Source organism: Condylostylus longicornis, unplaced genomic scaffold, assembly GCF_029603195.1.
Source record: "Condylostylus longicornis isolate FDR11 unplaced genomic scaffold, ASM2960319v2 ptg000004l, whole genome shotgun sequence".
Taxonomy (NCBI): Eukaryota; Metazoa; Arthropoda; class Insecta; order Diptera; family Dolichopodidae; genus Condylostylus; species Condylostylus longicornis.
In genome coordinates this window covers 7,817,824-7,838,969 of record NW_026577973.1, presented here as the reverse complement: position 1 = coordinate 7,838,969, position 21,146 = coordinate 7,817,824, and the positions used below count along the sequence as shown (strand labels likewise).

Sequence of the window (21,146 nt, the reverse complement as noted above, 5' to 3'; positions counted from 1 at the left end):
CGTCTAGATTGATCTGAGCAACATTTATTTATGTATATATATAAAGATAAAATTATGTTGCCTTTACCTTAAATAAACGTGCTTTTATTCGAACAACAAATCACAAATTTAGTTAACAGAAACACCCCAATTCCTATATATATACACATAAAGGACATTAGTCATATAAAACATTGAATTAACTGAATCACTGCTGTCACTAATTCAAAGAAAACTAAAAACTCCTTGTTACATTATGTAGCATAAAAATATATAACACTTTTTAATGGAAGAATCAAAAAATATAATATTATTCCAGTTTTGTTCTTCATTCTGAATCCGAAATTTTATGTAATTATTAAATATAAAACAAAATAGTGATAACCTTGTCACTTGGCTGTTCAAAACATTTCACTTCGAATTTCCTTTAAATTTTACTACTTGCTTTTCTAGTGGAATAAACACTTTACCTTGTCATCGAGATATTTTAAAAAGGTTTTATATACTGCAAAAATAATTTATGTGATTCACATTTAACCGAAAATAAAGTGAATTTTAAAATTTCCTTAAAATATTACAAATAATAATCATACCCGACATGTTGAAAACTCTATATATTTTTAGTTGCACACAGTACAGATAATTATAAAAATGATAGTTATAAACCCATACATATACACATACCTACCATACTTTTCATTTTCCAAATACATATACATGTTAACATTCACTTTTATTTTTTTTCTTCTTATATGCCCGTTTGCTGGACATTTAAAATTGCGATAAACTTTTCTTAATTTTTGCTTATAACAGCAAAGTTGTAGTCTTAAAAATTGTTATATTGGTATGTATGAGTATGTATGTATTTGCAAGGATAAATGTTATTTTATTAAAGAGCACAAATATTTGCTAAGATAACAGTTTTGGGATTGTCTTGCAGAAAAGAAAGAGACCACAAAATAAAAGAAAATCTACAAAACGTTTATGTCGTTATTATGGCGGTTAAAATTTTCTTCTATAATAAAATAGAAATAAAAGTGAGAATATTTTCTTGTTATTTTTTTTTCCTCTCTTAAGAAAAAGGACCTCTGTCACAAGCTTTTATAATAAGTTGTTGAAGAAATTAGAATGAATATTTTTATACATAATGTGAACACACAACTACATTTACAATGTACAAATAAAGAGTCACTTTTGTATTCATTTAATAAGGCATAAGTATTTGACGAGGTTTGTACATTTTTACCGACCGAATTTCGTATACAATAAGGTAGGTTATTTGATGGCAAAAAATTTTGCATGTCAAGTTTTCGGTGGGAACGCACTTCTTCATAGTAGAGAAGTGTAAATAAACTATTGTTAGCAACCTGTTGGTCTGTGTGTGCACGCGTACCGTTCGACCGTATGCGAAACCTTCCAGTTTTTGGAAGAAATCAGGTGTCAGCTACTGAACGTTTACTATGGGCCAAATATACGTTTTTGCGTATATAAAGAGAAATAATGAACCGATTTTATTGAAATTTAATATGTAAATTCGAAGTAATAAAGCAATGAATATATAAATTTTTTGGAACGATCAGAGCTCGAAAACTGATCTGGGGGCCGATTTTTAATATTTGGATATATATACGGGACGAATTGATGGAATTTCTTAAAATTTAATATTTGAGCTCTGGTTGTTACCAGGAGTTACTCGCGAACTTTTCGTATTATTCGGACGGCACAAAATGAAATTCCACTAAGAGCCAAATTCAATTTTTCCAAGATTTTCAATTTACTAATCTGGACAAGATGCGTTCGGTTATGTGCTGATCACATCAAATTTTTTTTTTTATGAAACGAAACATTAAGCATTAAGTAAAATGGCAACAAACTTTATTCGGGAAACTTTATGCCAATTATTTGATCATTTCATTTTTTTTTACGATTCTATAATGGAGAACAATGACCATGGATAACAAAATGTGTATTGTGTGTGAATTGGTTTGCATTTCCGTAAAATATGTAATGAAAAAGTACAATTATTGCCATCATTTGATTTGTCCTAGATGGATTTTGAAACCAATTCTTTGCTTTTCTTTTTCTTTACGTTCTCTTAAACCCTATATGGACAGTATAGATATTAAAATTTAATGTTTTTGTCTTTTGTTGTCATATTTTTTTTTTTTTTTGGGTATACAAAATTTAACGAGCTGTCAAATTAGCTCAAGTTTCAAGAGGCTTCTCCACATTATTTTTATTCATACAAAGAGATCAAGATTTTCAAAATTTTATTCTTGTTTATTTGGAGCCTTTATTATTATCCCTAACAAGTAATTCTTTTACGTTTAAGGATTTAGTTTTTATTATTACACCCACATATATATATATGTTTGTATGTGGCACATCATAGGGTAAAATTAAAGTAAGGATATTTAACATGTTTATTCTATTTATTTTCATTTTTCATTTCACTGAATCTTTGTACGGATTCACTTGGGAAATTAGGTAAATTAAATGACCTTTTGTGTTGAAATAAAAATATAATATAAAAGTAAAATAGAATACAAATTAATATCGTAAACAAATGCTTTAAAGAATATTCATAGAATAATTTGGAATTTTAAGGTTTTCCGCAAACATTATTTTATTGACGAAATTTTTTTATATATTATAGCTGCGTTTAGAAATTTTATTTACATTTGCTTTAAATTGTCTTCTCTAAAGAAAGCAATCAACCAAAATGTACAAGCTCGCGATTCCATTCCTCTAAATATGTAAATTTTGTAGATATTTTTAAAAATTTTCATATATAAAAGTGAAATCTAATCTTATAAGAACTGCATTTTCAATAACGTTCTAAGTTTAGAGATATACAATGGGTTATAAAAGAAAATGCTTTCAAATCTATAACATTAGCACAAGCAGTTCTAGACACCCTATAAAAATTCATTTTAAATTTTGAAATTAGAATAGATCTCTTTGAAAATTTCTTTGATTTCATAAATTTATAAGAAATTTTTGTGTACTGATTTCATTTTGGATATCAGTACATAAGTATAAGAAAATATAAAAATTAAATGAATAAGGGAGGGTAATAAAAAGGTAAAAAACGCGAGGCGAAACGAGCAAGGAAACAAAATTAATAGAAAAGAATCTCTAAATTAAAATTAATATTTACTTAGATAAGCATTTTTTTTAATTTTGCTTTTTATGAAGCTTTCATTTTATAATTTTTATAACGTCGTCATTCTTCTCTTTGCCTTTTCACTTTTACATCCTTCCGATGTTTGTGAGAAAATGTGACATTTTTGCTCATTTCAATTATCTTTAATGAAAAAAAAATTATTATTTTTTTTTTATTGTCTCCTTTCAAAATACGTGCTGCCAACGAATTATAGTACTATTATATAATGATAGCATTATGCGTAGTTCTAAACGATCTGCTTTGCTATAATTAATTTAATTTCTTATAGACATTCATGATTGCTAAAACGATAACGATTAGTTTCCAGAATATAAAGTTACCTCGATAATCATATAACGGAGGAACGAGTTAGATTATTTATTTAATTTAATATATCTTAAATGATCTATAGTTTTACATCGCATTTTACACCTTCTTAGCAACAAACCGAAAAAAGAGAAAAAGTGAGAGTACTGCGCCTCTAAACTATAATGCCAGAGAGTACGATTAAAATTTATGATTTTATTTCTGATCGAAGAAAGTTTTAATATTTGCAAAAACAATATATAAAAATAAAACAATTTAGACTCAATTGACATTCTCCCTTCAAAAATATCTGCCAAAGCACATGCTCGAGAAGCTAAACTGTTAATTCTATTTAGAATCAGTTTTACTTAATCTCAACTAAAAATAAAATACAATGTTATACGACGCCAACTCTTGTTCATTCATCCTTATAAAATTCCAAATATATATTATTAAAAAGACACGAATGAAAAAGAATTTGCAAGGGCAGCTTAAAAAAAATATCAAAGAGAAATAAAATATAAAATAAAGAGGTGAGTTGAATTAATTGTGAAAGCAAATAAAATGTCAATCAAGCGCAATTTATTGCGAAAGCAAAAAATTAAAATATTTTAGCTGAATATAGCAAAACACTAGAGATTATAAAAGAAAACTTGTAAAAAATTTTACATTAGTGCAGAAAAACGAAAAAAATTATTTTAAATGTTACTTACGAGAAAAACACGAAATTATAATTAAAAAAAAAAATTATACTAAAATGAAGGTGACAATGTCATGGGTAGCGTCGCGAAAAAATTTTTTCGTAGTAATTTTTGTATAAAATAAAATTGAAATATTTTAGAATATTATAAAATGTTTGTGCAAGCAAGCAGAATAATATTTCTGAATTTCAATTTTAGATATTTTACTAAATTATTGTTGCATTTAAAATTATTTTATCTTAAAAAGCAATCAGGATAAATATCGAAGATGCTACCAAATTGAATGTAGGGTAGGATTTTATATACATTTATACCCTTTAATTATATATAAACTTGTATTTAAATTGAAATTAATTGCCTTCGCTGCTAAAAAGTAGAGTTGAAAAATTCCAATTGATTTTCAAATAGTCAATTCTTTTAAAATAATTTTCACTTATATAAAATGAATTTCTAACAATATTTATTCTAGTTAGAAACATCATTCAAAAATTTTGTATTTGAAACAAAAATCACACATATGCTCATTACAAAATGAATTTAACGTTAAAACCCTTACAAGCCTCGATTATTTCACATGCATATAGAAAATAATTATACGCTCTAATTTGTACTCATTCGATTTTAATGATCACAAAAACAAAATTTAATAAAAATTATTCAAAATTCTTAAGTATCTCTTAAACCAGTTTATTAAAATAAAAAATATCAATTAAATTTACACAAGTTATAAATTTATTTTAGTATTCGTACTTAAAATTAAAAATAAAACATATTTTTCACCTTTAATGACCAACGCTAAAAATTTAATTTTGTGTAAAGAAAAATCAAACTGGGATTTTTAACGCCTGTAAAAACAGCTTCTCTTCATTTTATAACAATCTTTCCAAATAGATTTTATGACTTATGTTTGAAGGAAACAAATAAAATTTTCTTTTTTTTTTCTCTTTTTATAATTTTTCATTATCTTGTATAAATTTTACTTTTATTTCAGCATCTCAAACAGCCCAAAAGTATTGTTTTCCATTTTTCTTTTCTTTCAATTTAAATTTAATTGCAAAATTTTTTATATCTTTTCGAGTACTACACAATATTTAATATTAAATAAGTTGATTTTTTGGGAAGTATAAAAGAATGAGGGAAATTAAATTTTCTTGTATTTTTTTTTTTTCTAGAATTAAAAAATATTTCAATATCATTTATAAACATTTTATGACGTTCTCTTTGATTTTTATAATTAAAGAAAAACAATGAAAAATAAACAGAGAAAATTTTTTTTAATAAAATCACCATATTGTTATGTTTAGGACCAACGAATCAGTATTATTATTTAAGTTCCCCTACCCCATGATAACACTTAACGTAAATTTTATAATTTTACTTCTGGATCATAAATCTATCTATGTATCTGTGTGCATTGTGTAAGATAATTGAATAAAAAATTTAATTTTAAAAAAAGTTTACCTTAAAAGGAAAACTGATACAAGCATCACTTTATAATGTATAATGGAATGGGTTAGGTGAATCACATTATCATTGGTAAATATGTAATAAAACTTTATCACTTAATAAAAGTAGAAGTTAATTATGCATTTATAGCAAATTAATAAATTAAAAGCATAAAAAGTTGGTTCTTAAACAAAAACTTTACAGCTCCTGCTATAACTTCAATTCACTAATATCAATGCTACTTATCCCAAATCATTTATACACGTAGTACATATTCATCTATCTGAAACAACATTATCTGTAAATTTAATGAATTTATATATGTACATTCATATAGCTTTTACGAAAATTAATTGAATTAATAAAAATAAAGATTCAATTCTTGATACCCAATTTCCACCTAAATTTTATAAGTTCATTTTATTGACTTACATTTTGTAAGAAAATAATAATATAATACCAAAAGAGTTATTGAAATTGATAAAGAATCCCAAATGTGAAATTGAAAATAAGATATTCACTTCAAATGCTATAACTTAATCTAATAACATCCGAAATTCAGTATGAGGACAATGCTCATCATATTTTTTATATAACATGGTCGGTTACAAGTATGTGTAGTATATAATTAAAATTTCATACTGGCACAATATAAGTACCATATTATTTAAAATTTTACATCGAAAAGTCTGGTATGTATCTCAAAAAGAACTTATTAAAATTATAATGACAATAAAAACTTTTGATATTAGTTTTTTAATTTGATTCAGTAATAATATGACATGAGTTTAATTTAAAAAGTTTTCAAATAATGAATGTTGCGGTAATTCATAAATTACTGGATCATATAAAATATTAAGGAGTATATATATCTTGTAAGTAGTACAATGTATATATATACACATATATTAAAATTTATTTATGTATAAATTGGTTCATATATGTACATATATCATTATACCGGTACGAACGTATGTTCGAAGGGTATACTAAATTTGCCTTACCGATTGTAACGCTAAGAAATAACGGTCTTAGATACAGATTCAAATGTATTTTTTTGATCAGCGTCGAATTCTGAGTTGATTTAGCTTTGTCTGTCCGTCCGCCCGTCCGTCCGTCCGTTTCAACGATAACTCAAAAACTAATTGAGCTAAGTTCACCAAATTTTCGCAAATGATTTATTGTAGTAAGTGCCAGAACCCTATTTAAATTGGACATGATCGGGGTACCGGTTCGGGTAGCTGCCATACAACTTAAAAATTTATTTGACTATATCCTAGGAACTATAAAAATCGTGATAGTGAAATTTTACACAAGCGAATATATTAGTAGGGCCGATGTGTTTGATAAAATTCGTTAAAATGTCTTGGCTCTTTCTGTTAGCTGCCGTATAACTTCAATAGTGGTTTGGCGATATCTTAGAAAATATTGAAAATACAGTACTGAAATTTTGCATAAATTAATGTGATAATATGGTAACTTCAATGCAAAGTCATAGTCTTCAGTTAGCTATGACATATTTAACATTATAGGATAACAAATTCGTACGCGTATCACAGAGTTGACACGGTCAACTCAATTTTTTCTCTCGTTTTAATAATAAATTTTGTAAGCAGTAGAACGTGGTGGTTACCGCACATTATGCAATGTAATTTCTGTGAAAACATGAATGCAAAGCAGCAAAAAAATTTGAATTCAATTAAGGTCCAATGATAATTGTGGTAACTGTAAACAATACTTGAAAGTGCTATTCGAGACAATCAAAAGGGAAATCTTTGCTTGAATTTTCGCGAACTTTTCATAAAAATTTTGTTAAAATCGCTCCTGACATGTCATTATTGTAGCCGGAATTTGTTGTCAAGACTATCACCTTTTTCGCTCGCGATTTTCCTTTATTAAAATTACATTGTAATTGAGAAAATTAAATTTTCTATTTCATTAAATTTATTGCCTTAAAACTTTAATTTGCTTAGCAGACACTTTGTTTTAATATAAATGCAGTGAAAAACTAAATTCTATAGATAAAAATTTAAAATAAAATTTTTACAAAATATTAATGTTGTAATAATATAAAACTATTTCTAACTACAAGTTCTATTTTGTATGTATGTAATATTTTAAATTTAACTTATTTTATTTATTTTCTTTTAATTCCAGACAATAAATTGCGGTGACTTAGATAGCTACCCATTATTACAATACTTGGATCTATCATATAGTAATATTGATGATATTGAAGATGATGCACTTGGTCGTTTAGAAATGTTAGAAACATTATTTTTAGACCACAACAATTTAAAAAGGATACCAATAAGTCTTCCCACTAGTTTAGAAAATTTATTTTTACAATATAATCAAATAATTGAAATACAACCACAATATTTTCAAGGATTAATAAATTTAAAAGTATTAGATTTATCGGGTAATAAATTATTATATTTACCTGGTTTACCATTGCCAAAGCTATTAACGTTAAATTTACAATCAGCTGAATTAAAAGGATTAAGTCAATCACTAGTTAAAGAATCGCCAAAATTACGTGATCTATATTTAGATGATAATCCTATTAAATGTTCTGATTTATTGGGCATTGCAGAATGGGCAAATGGATGTCATGAAGAAAATTTATACAATACTGCTAATAATAATGCCATATTAAATAATTTTGCATCTGTATCAAGTTTGACAACACCATCAACATCATCTAATCGATTAAATATTGAACAACCGATAATACCAAAAGAATTAAAAAATATTATTGAAAATTCGTATAAATATTTTGAGAAATTTAATGAAAATAATGATAACTTTTTGAATAATAATTTGCAAGGTTGTTGTCAGCAAAATGAATATGAAGAAATTCGAAATAAGTTGAAATCAAAACGTCCGAACTGTGTTGAACTGAGAGCTTTGAAGGACCGGCAAATGAAATTACATCAGATACAAATGTTAATGCAACAAGAAAATACGGCAAGAGAAATTTATGAAAAGAATATTTTAAATAAAAATAATATGAAAGAATATCAAAATTCAGATGAATATGTGGCCGATGAAGGTACGATTTCAAATAATTTCAAAAATCTCAAAGATGATGACCAAACAACTATGAATTACAATCAGTCTGGCAATCGAGAATACATCACAAAAGAAATAGATAGCAAAAAAAAATTGGAACAATATTTAGAATCGGAAAAATTTGAGAATAAACCATTACAAGCCGAAAACAATGACAAAACAATAAAAAACCCCATTTATTCAGACACTACGAATATTTCAAGTGAAAAATTATCCACTCTTAATATATATTCTATGAATAAATTTCCAGAATCAAAAGAAAATACTGTAACGACTCCAGCAACGACTATATCAGAAACAGTAACATTAATTCCAATAAAATCAGCATTTTTAAATAAACCAGACAATGATTATGTCGAGACAATTCCTACTTTTAGCCAAAAATCAACCGAAAACCATACAACAAATTCAAACATTAATATTTATAATGCAGACAGTTTCCGTTTAAATTTAACATCTTTATCTGGAGCAAATAAAATAGCTATAAAAAATCCAATAATAAATATAACTACAATAGAAACAACAGACATTCCATTTTCTTCTAATGATAAATTTTTTGGCCAGAAAAATTTTTCAAAATATCATCAAATCGAAAAACAACAGGATGTTGAACAAATTGCAAATATATCTAGTTTAAGTTCTTTTTTCTCTACTGAAACAGGAAGTAAGATAAATCGAAACGAGTTAAAAGTAGGACAACAGCCAAATAATGCTAATGGAATGAACATGAACTCAATTACATTTAAAATAACTACAGAAAACCAACAACCACAGCAGCAACAAAATTTATCGAACGAACAAAAACAACAACCCGAGCAAATAAACAGAATATTGCCTGGATTTTTTGCAAATATACCTAAATCATCAATTGAAAATAAAATCAATAGCATGAATAACAATAATAATAGTAAGAATAGTTATAATAGTAGTGGTATTGATAACAAAAATCATTCTACCTTAGAAAATATATTTGACTTATTGCCAAATTATCCTGAAATACAAATGAATATGAATGATACTAATATCGATATTGTTTCAAGCCTTAAAAACCAAAAGAATAGCTATAATGACAATTACAAATATAATAAAAACAATGATAACATAAACTATAACAAAAGAAATAATGTAAATAAAACATTTTCACTATTAAATGATAGTGCTGCTGATGATGATGTTGATATTGATAAAAATTTAAATTCAAATAATGAAAAACCACAAATAATACAACAGCAGGAGGAAAAACAAAACCAAGTACTAAAATCTCCAATATCAAGGATAAATGATACAGAAGAAATTTTAACAACATATTCATCTTTTACCTTAACTCCAATTATGAGTAAAAATTTACATAAAATAGATAGTATTGATGAGGATGATGTTGTTGTCTTAACACAAAATAATGTAACATGGAGTACTAATAACGGTACAATAATAAAAGATAGGCGTTTATATGCTGCCGGGAAAACACTTAAAGACGAGCACTTTTATGGTAAATGTTTAAATAATTATAAAATATTCTTTCTTGTATTCATTTTAATAACAAATTTCATCAAAGATATTTTTCTTGTGATATATATTTCATATATATGAGGGACTGGAATTCAACGATTTCCTAGCTAAATATTTTTATGCTGTGATAATCCTTGATGTGGGAATACTCCTTTATAAAGCAGTTTTCAAAATTTTTATATCCTAGTTATTTATAATTCAAATTAGTTAATCTTCTAAAAGATATTTTAAACATTTTAGTAAACCGGCCAAACTTCTTACAGCATGCAAGACGCAGTCTGCCGGGTAACAATCAGTGCTTTATATAGCGAAATTCTCAGTTACTATGGCAGCTATAACATCTACGATTTCAAGTGTAAGAAAAACATACTTAAATTAAGACAATTCTAATCTTCAGAAAGGTTAAAGAAATTAACTACAACATAGAGTCTGAAAATTTTAATTTTTTTCTAATTATTGGAAACTTATTCACCTGCAAAACAAATATAGCTCACAAATAGCTTTGCCTGTTCCCTATCAAAATTTAAATTCACTTTTCCATAACCCAGTTTCAATTTTTCCATTTAAACTAATTAGACAAAAATTTGGTTTGAATTGGCCTTCACACCACAATTAGAGTAAAAGTTACTCCCAATCGCAATTTTTTTTTATAGAAAAAATACCAAATGAACTATGTGGAAACCAATTTTTAAAATATACTTGTATGACTGAAATTTATGCAAGCAGCATTTTATAAATTAAAAATATAATTGAAAAATTTCAATATAATTCTATGTAGGGGTGTGAGAATCACAATTGGTTTTCAAAAATGACGTGTATAATTTCAAGGAATATTCTTTGCTAAAATCACTAAAAAGATTAAATAGGTTTTAATTCTTCAAAACTTTAACAATTATCATCAAAATGTATCACAATCCATTAATTTTTACTTTCAAATTATTCCAAGTAATTTGTAAAACTAATTCCTTTCATTTATCTATTCTCTTTCTTCCAAAAACTTTCTTAGACTTTCTTCAGAGAAATGAAACAACGACGGGAAAAGTTAATGACAAGAGTAAATCTAAATTATCATCATCATTAGTTGAACAAATACCAATGGCGCCACAAAATGTTCCCCAAAATTTAAGCAACAATAAACACAATTCTAATGACAAGAAAAGCAATAATCACAATAACAACAAAAGTTTCAGCAATAATCATAGTCGAACTAAAAAAGATTTCTCAAAGAAATTCGATCAAATAAATCGTTCCAAATTAAAGAGGTTATCAACAATACCACCATCACTATCACAATCAACATTCAGTACTACAGTGAAAAAACAAGTAAATCAGAAGAAACAGCACGAACAACAACATCAACATCAAAAAGGACACCGTGACCAACAAAAAGAAAGAAACGTAAATTCAACGGATAAGAGAAAAGTTGTGCTTACAACTACAAAATCTATTGATAATGAAATGAATACCAATAGTTCAATTACAGTTCAAATACCATTAGACGATAATAACAAAAGTAATAAGAACAATAAAAATAAAAAATCTGGAAATATATCAAAAACTAATAAGCCAGTCACTGAAAAATCTTCGCACAATAAAAATACAGCAAGTATGCTTGGTAAAATTGATAATAAACAAAATAAGAATTTAAGAAAAAACCACAGCTCCTTTAATAGAAATAGCAATAAAACAATTTTTAATTCAACTACAAGCTCACAAAGGCAACAGCAGAAAAAAAATTTGCAACAGCAAAAGCAACAACAAAACTCAAAACAGTATAAACAAAACAACAATGGCCTCAATGAAGTTATACGATTCGATAACGATGTAGAAGAAAATCATAAACACGACACAATAAAAGATAATCATGACAAAGAATCTAATATTATGACATTTGGTCAGCAAAAGCCAAATTTATTAAATGCGAATTCAGCGAGAACTACAAACAATCAAAACGAAACTACTGAAAATGAATTGTCCACAGCATCATTACACCCAATACCAACTACATCACCCACATTACTAGAAAACAGTAATCAACAATATTATGTAGATGAAAGGAATTTTATAACAAAAGATCAGAACTATAACATTAGGCAAGAACGGGAACAATTTTATGATAATATGAAAACAACTCAACAAAATCAAAATAATAACATGAAAATAAATTCTGTTGATATGAAATTAAATGAAAACCAACAGGAGCCACAACAAGAACAAGAATCACAAAAACTATTAACAACTATATTAAACCAAAACCCCCTTTTGAAAAACTCCATAACTAAAAAGTTTAATCAGAACACAACAATATTAACTGGACAAAATCCTGAATTATCTGATAAGAATTCAATCGAAATTGAGAAAAAATATTCTGAAGTATCAGCAACATCCCCATTGACAACGAATATCGTCGACATTAAAATACAAGAACAACCAGAAAATGAAAATTTAATGGAAAATTCAAATTTATTCAAAGATAAAAATCAGATTAAATTTACTAGTGAAGATAGTAAAAATTCTGATGATACAACAAAATCTTATGATAACTCTAATCCTATTATTACAACGTTAATATACTCTGACATACCCAATCAACCAACAATAGAAACAGTGACACCAGCATCTAGTTCGGATGACCATTACAATTTAAATGAATTTTATTTAAATCAAAATGATAATAATATCATTAGAATGAATTCTAATATAATACCGGAAACAACAACAGAAATAGCATCCTTAAATGTAATTTCAAATTTAATCTCTGAAAATAATGAATTTGAAATATCACGCGGTGGAACAACAGACGCAACAATATCAACAAAATTTACATATTTCAAGCAAATTCCAAATAAACCTAATGGAAAACAAAATGAAAACTATGAAAATAAAAATTTTCAAGAAATAAAAACAACCGGATTATCATCAAAAAATTCAAATGTCAAAAACAATAAAGAAGAATTTAATGAAAATTTAAACAACATTAATTTTACGCTTCAAAATGATGAAAAACAACATTTAAATATATTGTCAACATTACCAAAAGCAAAACAATTAACATTAACAACAAAATTACCTTCATCAATATCAACAACATTGTCACCCTCTTCCTTACCATCTATAGAATCATTAACAAACGGAAATTTGAAATCCAATGACATGACATTAATGTCATTAATCAGTGATATGAATCAACATCAAACAACAAATAATTCAAAAATGACATTTATAACGAATACAGAAGAAAAATTTAACAGAGTTAATGAATATACCAGTAATAATGACAGTATTTTAAAAAATAATATTCTTATGCCAACAACAACAGTAACGTCTATAAAAACCACCCCTAATACCAATACAATACAAGATAGCAATTTTAATATTGTTGAAACAACTACTATACCACCAGAACAGTTACATTCATCAACGTTAACTGATATAACGACAATAATATCTAATAAAAAAAATTTAAATTATAGAAATGTTAGTAGATTTGATGACACCCATAAAGGTGGAAACAATAATAACAACAATAATAAAACCAACATTATTAATAATAGTAAGAAAAACGGTATAAATCACATAAAACTTTATGAAATTGAAAGTTTAATGGATGATAATCATGAAGATGTTGATAGTATTGGTAACACCGACAGTAATAATAATAATGAAAAATATTATTTTAATACTGATAATCATAAATATTTTCTCAATCATTATCACAATGATGGAATATTAAATTATAAATCGCATGAAAATCATAATTATAATAAAGAATTATCATCATCACCGTCATCATTAGAAAAAAATATTAATTTTGAAATAAAACAGCAACAATCAAATAATAATAAAAATAATAATCAGGAAGGTAATGAAGAATTTATTGAATTCAAAAAGGATACAACAGAACTTGTTAAATTGGAACATCAACATTTAATACCAAAATCTATTTTACACTTGAAAAACAATGACGATATTGATGATGATAATAATGATAAAACTGACAGTGATGATGAGAAATCAACGCATGAAAGTGTAAGTATACGTTACGTACAATAGCAAATAAATGTGTTCGAGTATCTAAAACAGAATTGTAATTTTTTTTTTATTTCCTTAACAAAATCTATTTCAATATTTTAATTTTATTGGTTCACGAAATAAAACGAAAAAAATCATTCAAAACGCAAACAGTTTCTGTGCGTTTTTCAATTCCAAAGCAAATTTCTTCTTTACCCTTTGTTCTTTATAACGCTCTGGATCCTCTGTGGCATACTTTCAAAGTAACCTAAAATTTCTAATAGTTTCAAATGTCCAACTTATTCGAATTTGCCTTCAACATCAGGTTGAAAGCAACTTCTCATAACTTAAAAAGTCCTCAAAATAATTACGGCTTAAATAATTTACATATTTAAAATGATAAACAATTTGCAAACAAAATATATATGAATATAGATATTGGAAGTGCTTTAGTAAGTAAAATTCTAACCAAAAATTGGGTAAATTTTTATAGAAGAAAACTTCTTACACAAGTAGGAAGAAAATGTAATTTTCTTATAAATTTAAATATAAAGAATTTTTGATAAAATGCTAAGCAAAATATCTACCCAAATAAATTTAATTACTCCTTCAAACTACTCCTTTTTGTATCGTTATACAAACTGTCATATTAATAGATAGTTCGGAGTGAAAAGCAACTATACGGTGTTTAGGGTGTTATAAGCCGTACACCTGAACGCAAGAACAATACGCCTTCGTCACAATTCAAAAAAATTTATGACAAGATTTTCGTTCTTTTCGAATATAAAGTGTTTATAAAATTTACTAATACCCATTATTACTTTCATTAGTGCTCAAGAAATCATTTGAATTGTTTAATATGGTTAATGAGAAGATAAATAATTAAAATAATAGGGAGTTCCAAATTTGCCGAACTTCTTCTTTTCTCAAAATCATTTTAACAACTGTTGTGTACGTAAACATAAATTTAAAAAATTTTAAAATTAAATTTTATGATTTTCTTTTTATATTCATTTTCTATAGGTTCGACTTCAATCTAATCGAAATCAATATTTTGAAGAAAATGAACAACAAAGTACTTCAGATATTTTTCCAAAGAAGTATAATGGACCATCATTATCAATACAAAAATTTACAACAATGACAAAACCAGGAATAAAATCTAACCAGCATAATACAAAAAGATTTAAATTAAGTGAAAATGAGAAACCAAACGATCAACGTTCATCGACAGTAATCATCAAAAGTATGAGCTCAAATACCAGTGAGAACAAATTGTTTAAACTGCAACAAAATATAAATCTGAACGCACAATCTTCATCACTGCCACAACAATCATCTACATCAACATTAATAAACCACCCTGAACTGCATTTATTTGAAATCAAAGAGCGTAAAACTATTATAACAGAGCCTCCATTATCGTTGACCAAAGAAGAGACATCAGAAATTTCTACAAAATCAATAAACAAAGATGAAATAATATTTCCTGCATTAATAACACCATCAGAATCTCACCATACACCCAATCATATGACAATAAAAGCAAAATACAATTTAAATGGCAAATTAGAAAAAAATCATTCAAAAATCAATACAGAAATACATCAGTATCAATCAATTTCATCATCTGAAATGCCTACTGAAAATCATCATAGAAACAAACCAGTAAATTCACAAACCAGAAAAAACGTATCAAAGAATTTTGCACAGATATCCAAATACTCGACTAATACTGATACATATGACAATCATCATACTACTTCACCTATTACAGCAATAACATTCGAAAATGTTATTGAACCCATTACTATGATGATGATTGCAGATGAACCTAGTATAAAACAATTTAAATTGGAGCATGAAACTGAAAATCAAAACAAGTTATCAAGAGTACAAGATGAAATCAATATGAGTGATGATAAATTAATGCACCAGCATAGTGCACATACTAGTATAAATAGCAGAAAGGAGAACAAAGATAGTAAAAATAATAATGTTTCGAATACCAGTTCCAGTAAAAATTTATCCGCATTGAAACTTCATAAAAATAATTTAGATAGTATTAACAAACCATTGGTAAATGCAATTGAACCAACAACTATTGGTTCACTCAACATGTCATCTAATAAAATTAATGAAACTAGCAACTTAAATAAATTTATTAAAAATAATATTGATGAAAATTTAAATGCTTCTTCTTTAATATCAACACAAAAATATTCTACTAAGGATAATCTATACAATATTACTAATAATAATTTAACAAGTTATATTGCACAATCACATGAACCACAACATTTACATAATAATGAAGCAAAGGAACAAAAAGAAAAACAACAACTGCATCAATTACATGAAAATGTTAATGGTGGTATGCCACCCGAACAATGGCTAGAAATACGAAAAAATCCAGAAGCAATAAATTTAAATCATCCAGGACTATTCATTGTAATTGGACTTACATTTGGAATTTTATTGTTATTGGGTTTAATGCATGTATATCGATGTCAAAAGCATCAACCATCATCATGGCATCATTACTATAATAGTAATAACAATAATAATAACAGTAGTCGTTCTAATCTTAGATACCAGGATTATTTTATACACAATAGTGATAGTAGTCGTAGTAATAGTAGTGGTAACAATAATAACAGCAATCATCATAGCAGTTATATTAATAATGATAATTTACAACAAATAGAAAAACAACAGCAATATTGTCAGAATAAAAATAATTTTTATTATAATCATAATTTAAATGATTATCGATCCAATAGTAATAGAAATAGATTCATTAATAGTAATGATGAAGATGATGATATCAGAACATTTAGTCAATTACCTGATGAAAATACTTTAAATGATTATTATATTGAAATGGATCATTCAATAAAATCGGGAATTGTTTCACATTCAACAGTATCATCGCCATCGATATCATTACAAAATAGAAATCATCATAATCTAAATGAAGAAATTCCAGAATCAATTGAAATTGAACGCAATCATTTAGATATTTCTAATGATGGTAGCATACCAATGGAATTATTAAAACCACCAACAAATTCATTTAAAAATTTAAAAAATAATTTAAATGATAATAGTGATAATATCAGTAATTGTAGTGGAGATACAATACATACTAGTTTCTTTGGTGGATCCGGTGGTATACATAGTGGTAATGGAACAAGTAATGATAATAATAGTGGTAACAGTATTAGAAATAATGGAAGTAGTGGTGCAGATATTTTAAATAATTTAAGATTTAATCGTATTCAAAATAATGTTAGCTTATATAATGGTAATAGTAGTAGACCAAATGAAAGAAAATTATTTGACAATGGTTCTACAAATATAAAACCGAATAAAAGATTTTGGTGACGACCGTTTTCAATTAAAACCAATTTATATAAAACATTTAATTGAAAGGAGAAAATATAATATTATAAAAATAAAATATATTTAATTACATAATAGCTTATAATATACTTTGTATTTTTTTTTTAATTAATTTCTAAAATAAATAATAAGTAAAAATATTATTAAAAATTTATAGTGAACACAATAAGAAATTCATTCTTATGTACTGTACAACTGACAATTATTCTTAATTACAAATTAACAAATTAATATTGAAAATTATAACAAATATTTAATTTTATTAATAATGATTAATGAATAATATTAATATTAAATACTAAATACTATAGCTACATAATACATAATGTTCTAGAAAATGATGATTAGTTAAAGAACCAGCTACAATAATAGTTTAAAAATAATTATGAAAAGATAAAATTGCATGTATACTATACTCGTATTAAAACAATATTTATAGCAAAAATTGCAATTGAAGAATTTAAAGTTCTACATAATTTTAGAAGTTTCTGCAAATTGAAAATTTTCTTCACTTCATACAACCAAAGTTTATATTTTAAAGAAAAATTCTATTCAAAGGAAATTCAATCAAATTTTTTATAAAGATTTCAGATGTATGAGTAAAGTCGAAAAATCGTTTACCAATTATTAATAAACCACGTTGAATTAATAGATTAATTAGTTTTACCTTAATAATTTTAAATAAATAATATTCGTTTGACAACACTGTGATCAAATTCAAAAATAACATTTTTATGATGAAACTATTGATTCCGTATAATTTTTAAAAATTAAATAAAATTTAAAGTTCGATTTTCCATCGCTTACATTCGATTTTATTTAATTAACGTTTAAAAAATAATTTTTTTTTGAAAAATCCTTTGTATATAATTATAATATTTTAACAATATAAAAGTCAAATATTAGTCATTTAGTAGAGAACTAGTAACATTAGCCGACATTCTAATGAATCTGATAATTTTTAGTCTGGAAATTTTATAGGAGCGATTTTATAGAGACTGGTATTTCTATTTTATTGTTTCAAATTTTTAATAATTCACAAAATTCATAATTTTTAAAATCAATACGTACATATATATGTATATAATGTAGAACCGATAATTTACTATTAAAGAAACATTAAATTTAAACCATAAATATTACCAAATTTTTAAGGAATAGTAAACAACAAAAAAAAAACAAAACAATAAATAAATAAAGAAAATTATAAAACTTTTTTTTTTAATTTATTTAAAATATATTTGTATAACAAATAAATAAATATAAAAGAAAATAATTTCTTCCTTTCTATATTATTATTTTTATTTAAAATATAAATTTAAGAACCCATTGTAAATAAAATTAAACAAAGTATTTTTCATACATACATACATATATATCTTTATATTATACATTTTACATTCCAATATTTGTAGAAAATAAATTTATTCTTTAATTATTTTGGAAAAACATAAAATAATTATAAAAACAATTTATGTACATATATACATTATATAGAAATGTTAGAAAATAGATGCATAAGGACATTATAAGTAAAAAAAAAATGAATATGAAATCAATAAAAAAAATATTTTAAGGAGATAAGTATAAATATATATATGAAAAATATATACTTACATATATACATATATGTATATGTAAAAATAAAATATATTTAGAATAGTATAAGATAATAATTTAGAAAGTATTGTAAAAAGATTAAGAGAAAAAAAAAACAACAATAAAATTTCAAAATGATGGTATAAAAAATCTCTTTTATTTTGTTTTTTAAGCTCATAAACCAAATTGGTTTACATACTACTTTACTGCATAATAAATAAGAGTGTTACAATAGAAACCTAAATTTAAGTTTAAAGAAATTAATAAATCTTATAAGGCTGGTTTCCAATTAGGGCTAAGGTAAAATTTTTTTAAAATTCCTCAGCATTCGTTTTACTTTTGCCCAAAATAAATTTATGCTTATTGCAGAATTCAACTTTAACAACTATGTGACTTTGCTCTTTCAAGAAATTAAAATAATGCTTTCGACAGTTCGAAATTATTTTTTTCATGTTGAAAGTAGGTAAATTTTTTTACATGAGGATAATATCAAAAACATCACTCAATTAAAAAAAAAAACTCATATTTTATGAACTGTTGACATTGCTGCTACACTGCGACAGCGAGAATCATACGAAATGTTGTTGAAAAAATGTCATTGTTGCAATTCAGTTTGCATTGGCAGTGACAACGACATTAATTTAATCTAAAGCAATCTGAAAACATTTATTCATTTTTTAATTTTTCAATATAAAATTCAATACAGAAATATACAATTCAATATAAAATATACAATTTAAATAAATAAGTGGGTCAGATGTAGACTTGCCGTATAAATAATGTTTTATTCTGTAGTGTTTTCAATTCAAGAATTCAACCAGTAAATCAAATTATTGAAAAATTTTTAAATCTCATGTGTATCTTTCTATTGTAGGATCTTTTGTCGGACCTTCAGATATCTTTCTTTTGGAGAATCCAAAACGAATTGCAAATATCACAATATTAAATAAATTTAAATTTTTGAAAAACAACTAACTATGAAATTAATTTTTTCATTTTCCGAATTTATAGTTTCATTCTGTAGTTTCCACGTTCCGCTTACAACTAATCTAATCGTTAGAAAAAGTATACATAGCGTACACCATTTTTCTCTTGCTTCCCTTATTGGTTATAATTTATTTTAATTCTAACTCAAAACAAAAATTTGTTTGTTATTTTGTAATTATTTGTAATTTGTTTTCTTTTTATACAAAATAAAATTCAATAACTTACAATAATATTTGATTAAATATAAAAAAAAAAATAATATAAAATGAAAAATTAAATATCATTCTCTCTCTTTAACAAATTATTTCGCTTTTAATAACCATAAACTTAAACTCATTAGCGTAACACCTTAAATAAACACCCGTAAATTAACCAGAAATGGCAAAAAAGAAACAAAGCATGAAAATCAATTTTGTGAAACAACAACATAAAATTTGGACTTAATTAAAAACTTTTCCCAATTGGAGAAAAAAAAAACCCAAAAACAAAAGTAGTAAAAATTTTCATCGTTGTTCCAAACAACATAAAGATTTTCATATATCATTCGTATTGACAAAAGTCTGTTGCTTGCATTGGAATATATTAATTTTTAAAGGAAATTAAAATATTTTTTTTAAATAGCCATAAATATGCATCTATACTTAAATAAATAAATAAGTACATTATTCTTCGCATTCCCATTACATCAAGCGTGCAAATATTAAAATAAATATTTAAAAATGAAAAATTTTTGAGTCCTTTATACATTCTTGAAATGTGTAAATAAATTTTTCAATTAAATTTATTAATATTTGGTTGATATTTATTTCACAATAGCAATTCGTATACATACAATGCAATGAAAAGTTTATTGCTCTGCAAGTAGAAGTCTGCGAAAAAACGTTGCTAGAGTTATGTACACTCCACTATATAAACTCATATATAATATAACTTTCCTACACTATTAGCATATAATATAAATT

The 21,146-nt window shown here is 25.3% G+C and overlaps 1 protein-coding gene across 1 annotated transcript in view; it reads left to right on the top strand.

Annotated features, from left to right (window-relative positions):
• Positions 1-17,780, top strand: part of LOC129612776 (protein PF3D7_1417600) — a 48,807-nt gene extending 31,027 nt beyond the window's left edge. Inside the window, exons 6-8 of the mRNA XM_055526541.1 lie at positions 7,756-10,162; positions 11,189-14,211; positions 15,217-17,780. Coding sequence (XP_055382516.1) covers positions 7,756-10,162; positions 11,189-14,211; positions 15,217-17,580 — 7,794 coding nt within the window. The 3' untranslated portion in view covers positions 17,581-17,780. The remainder of the gene's footprint in view (positions 1-7,755; positions 10,163-11,188; positions 14,212-15,216) is intronic.
• The last annotated feature ends 3,366 nt before the right edge of the window (positions 17,781-21,146 follow it).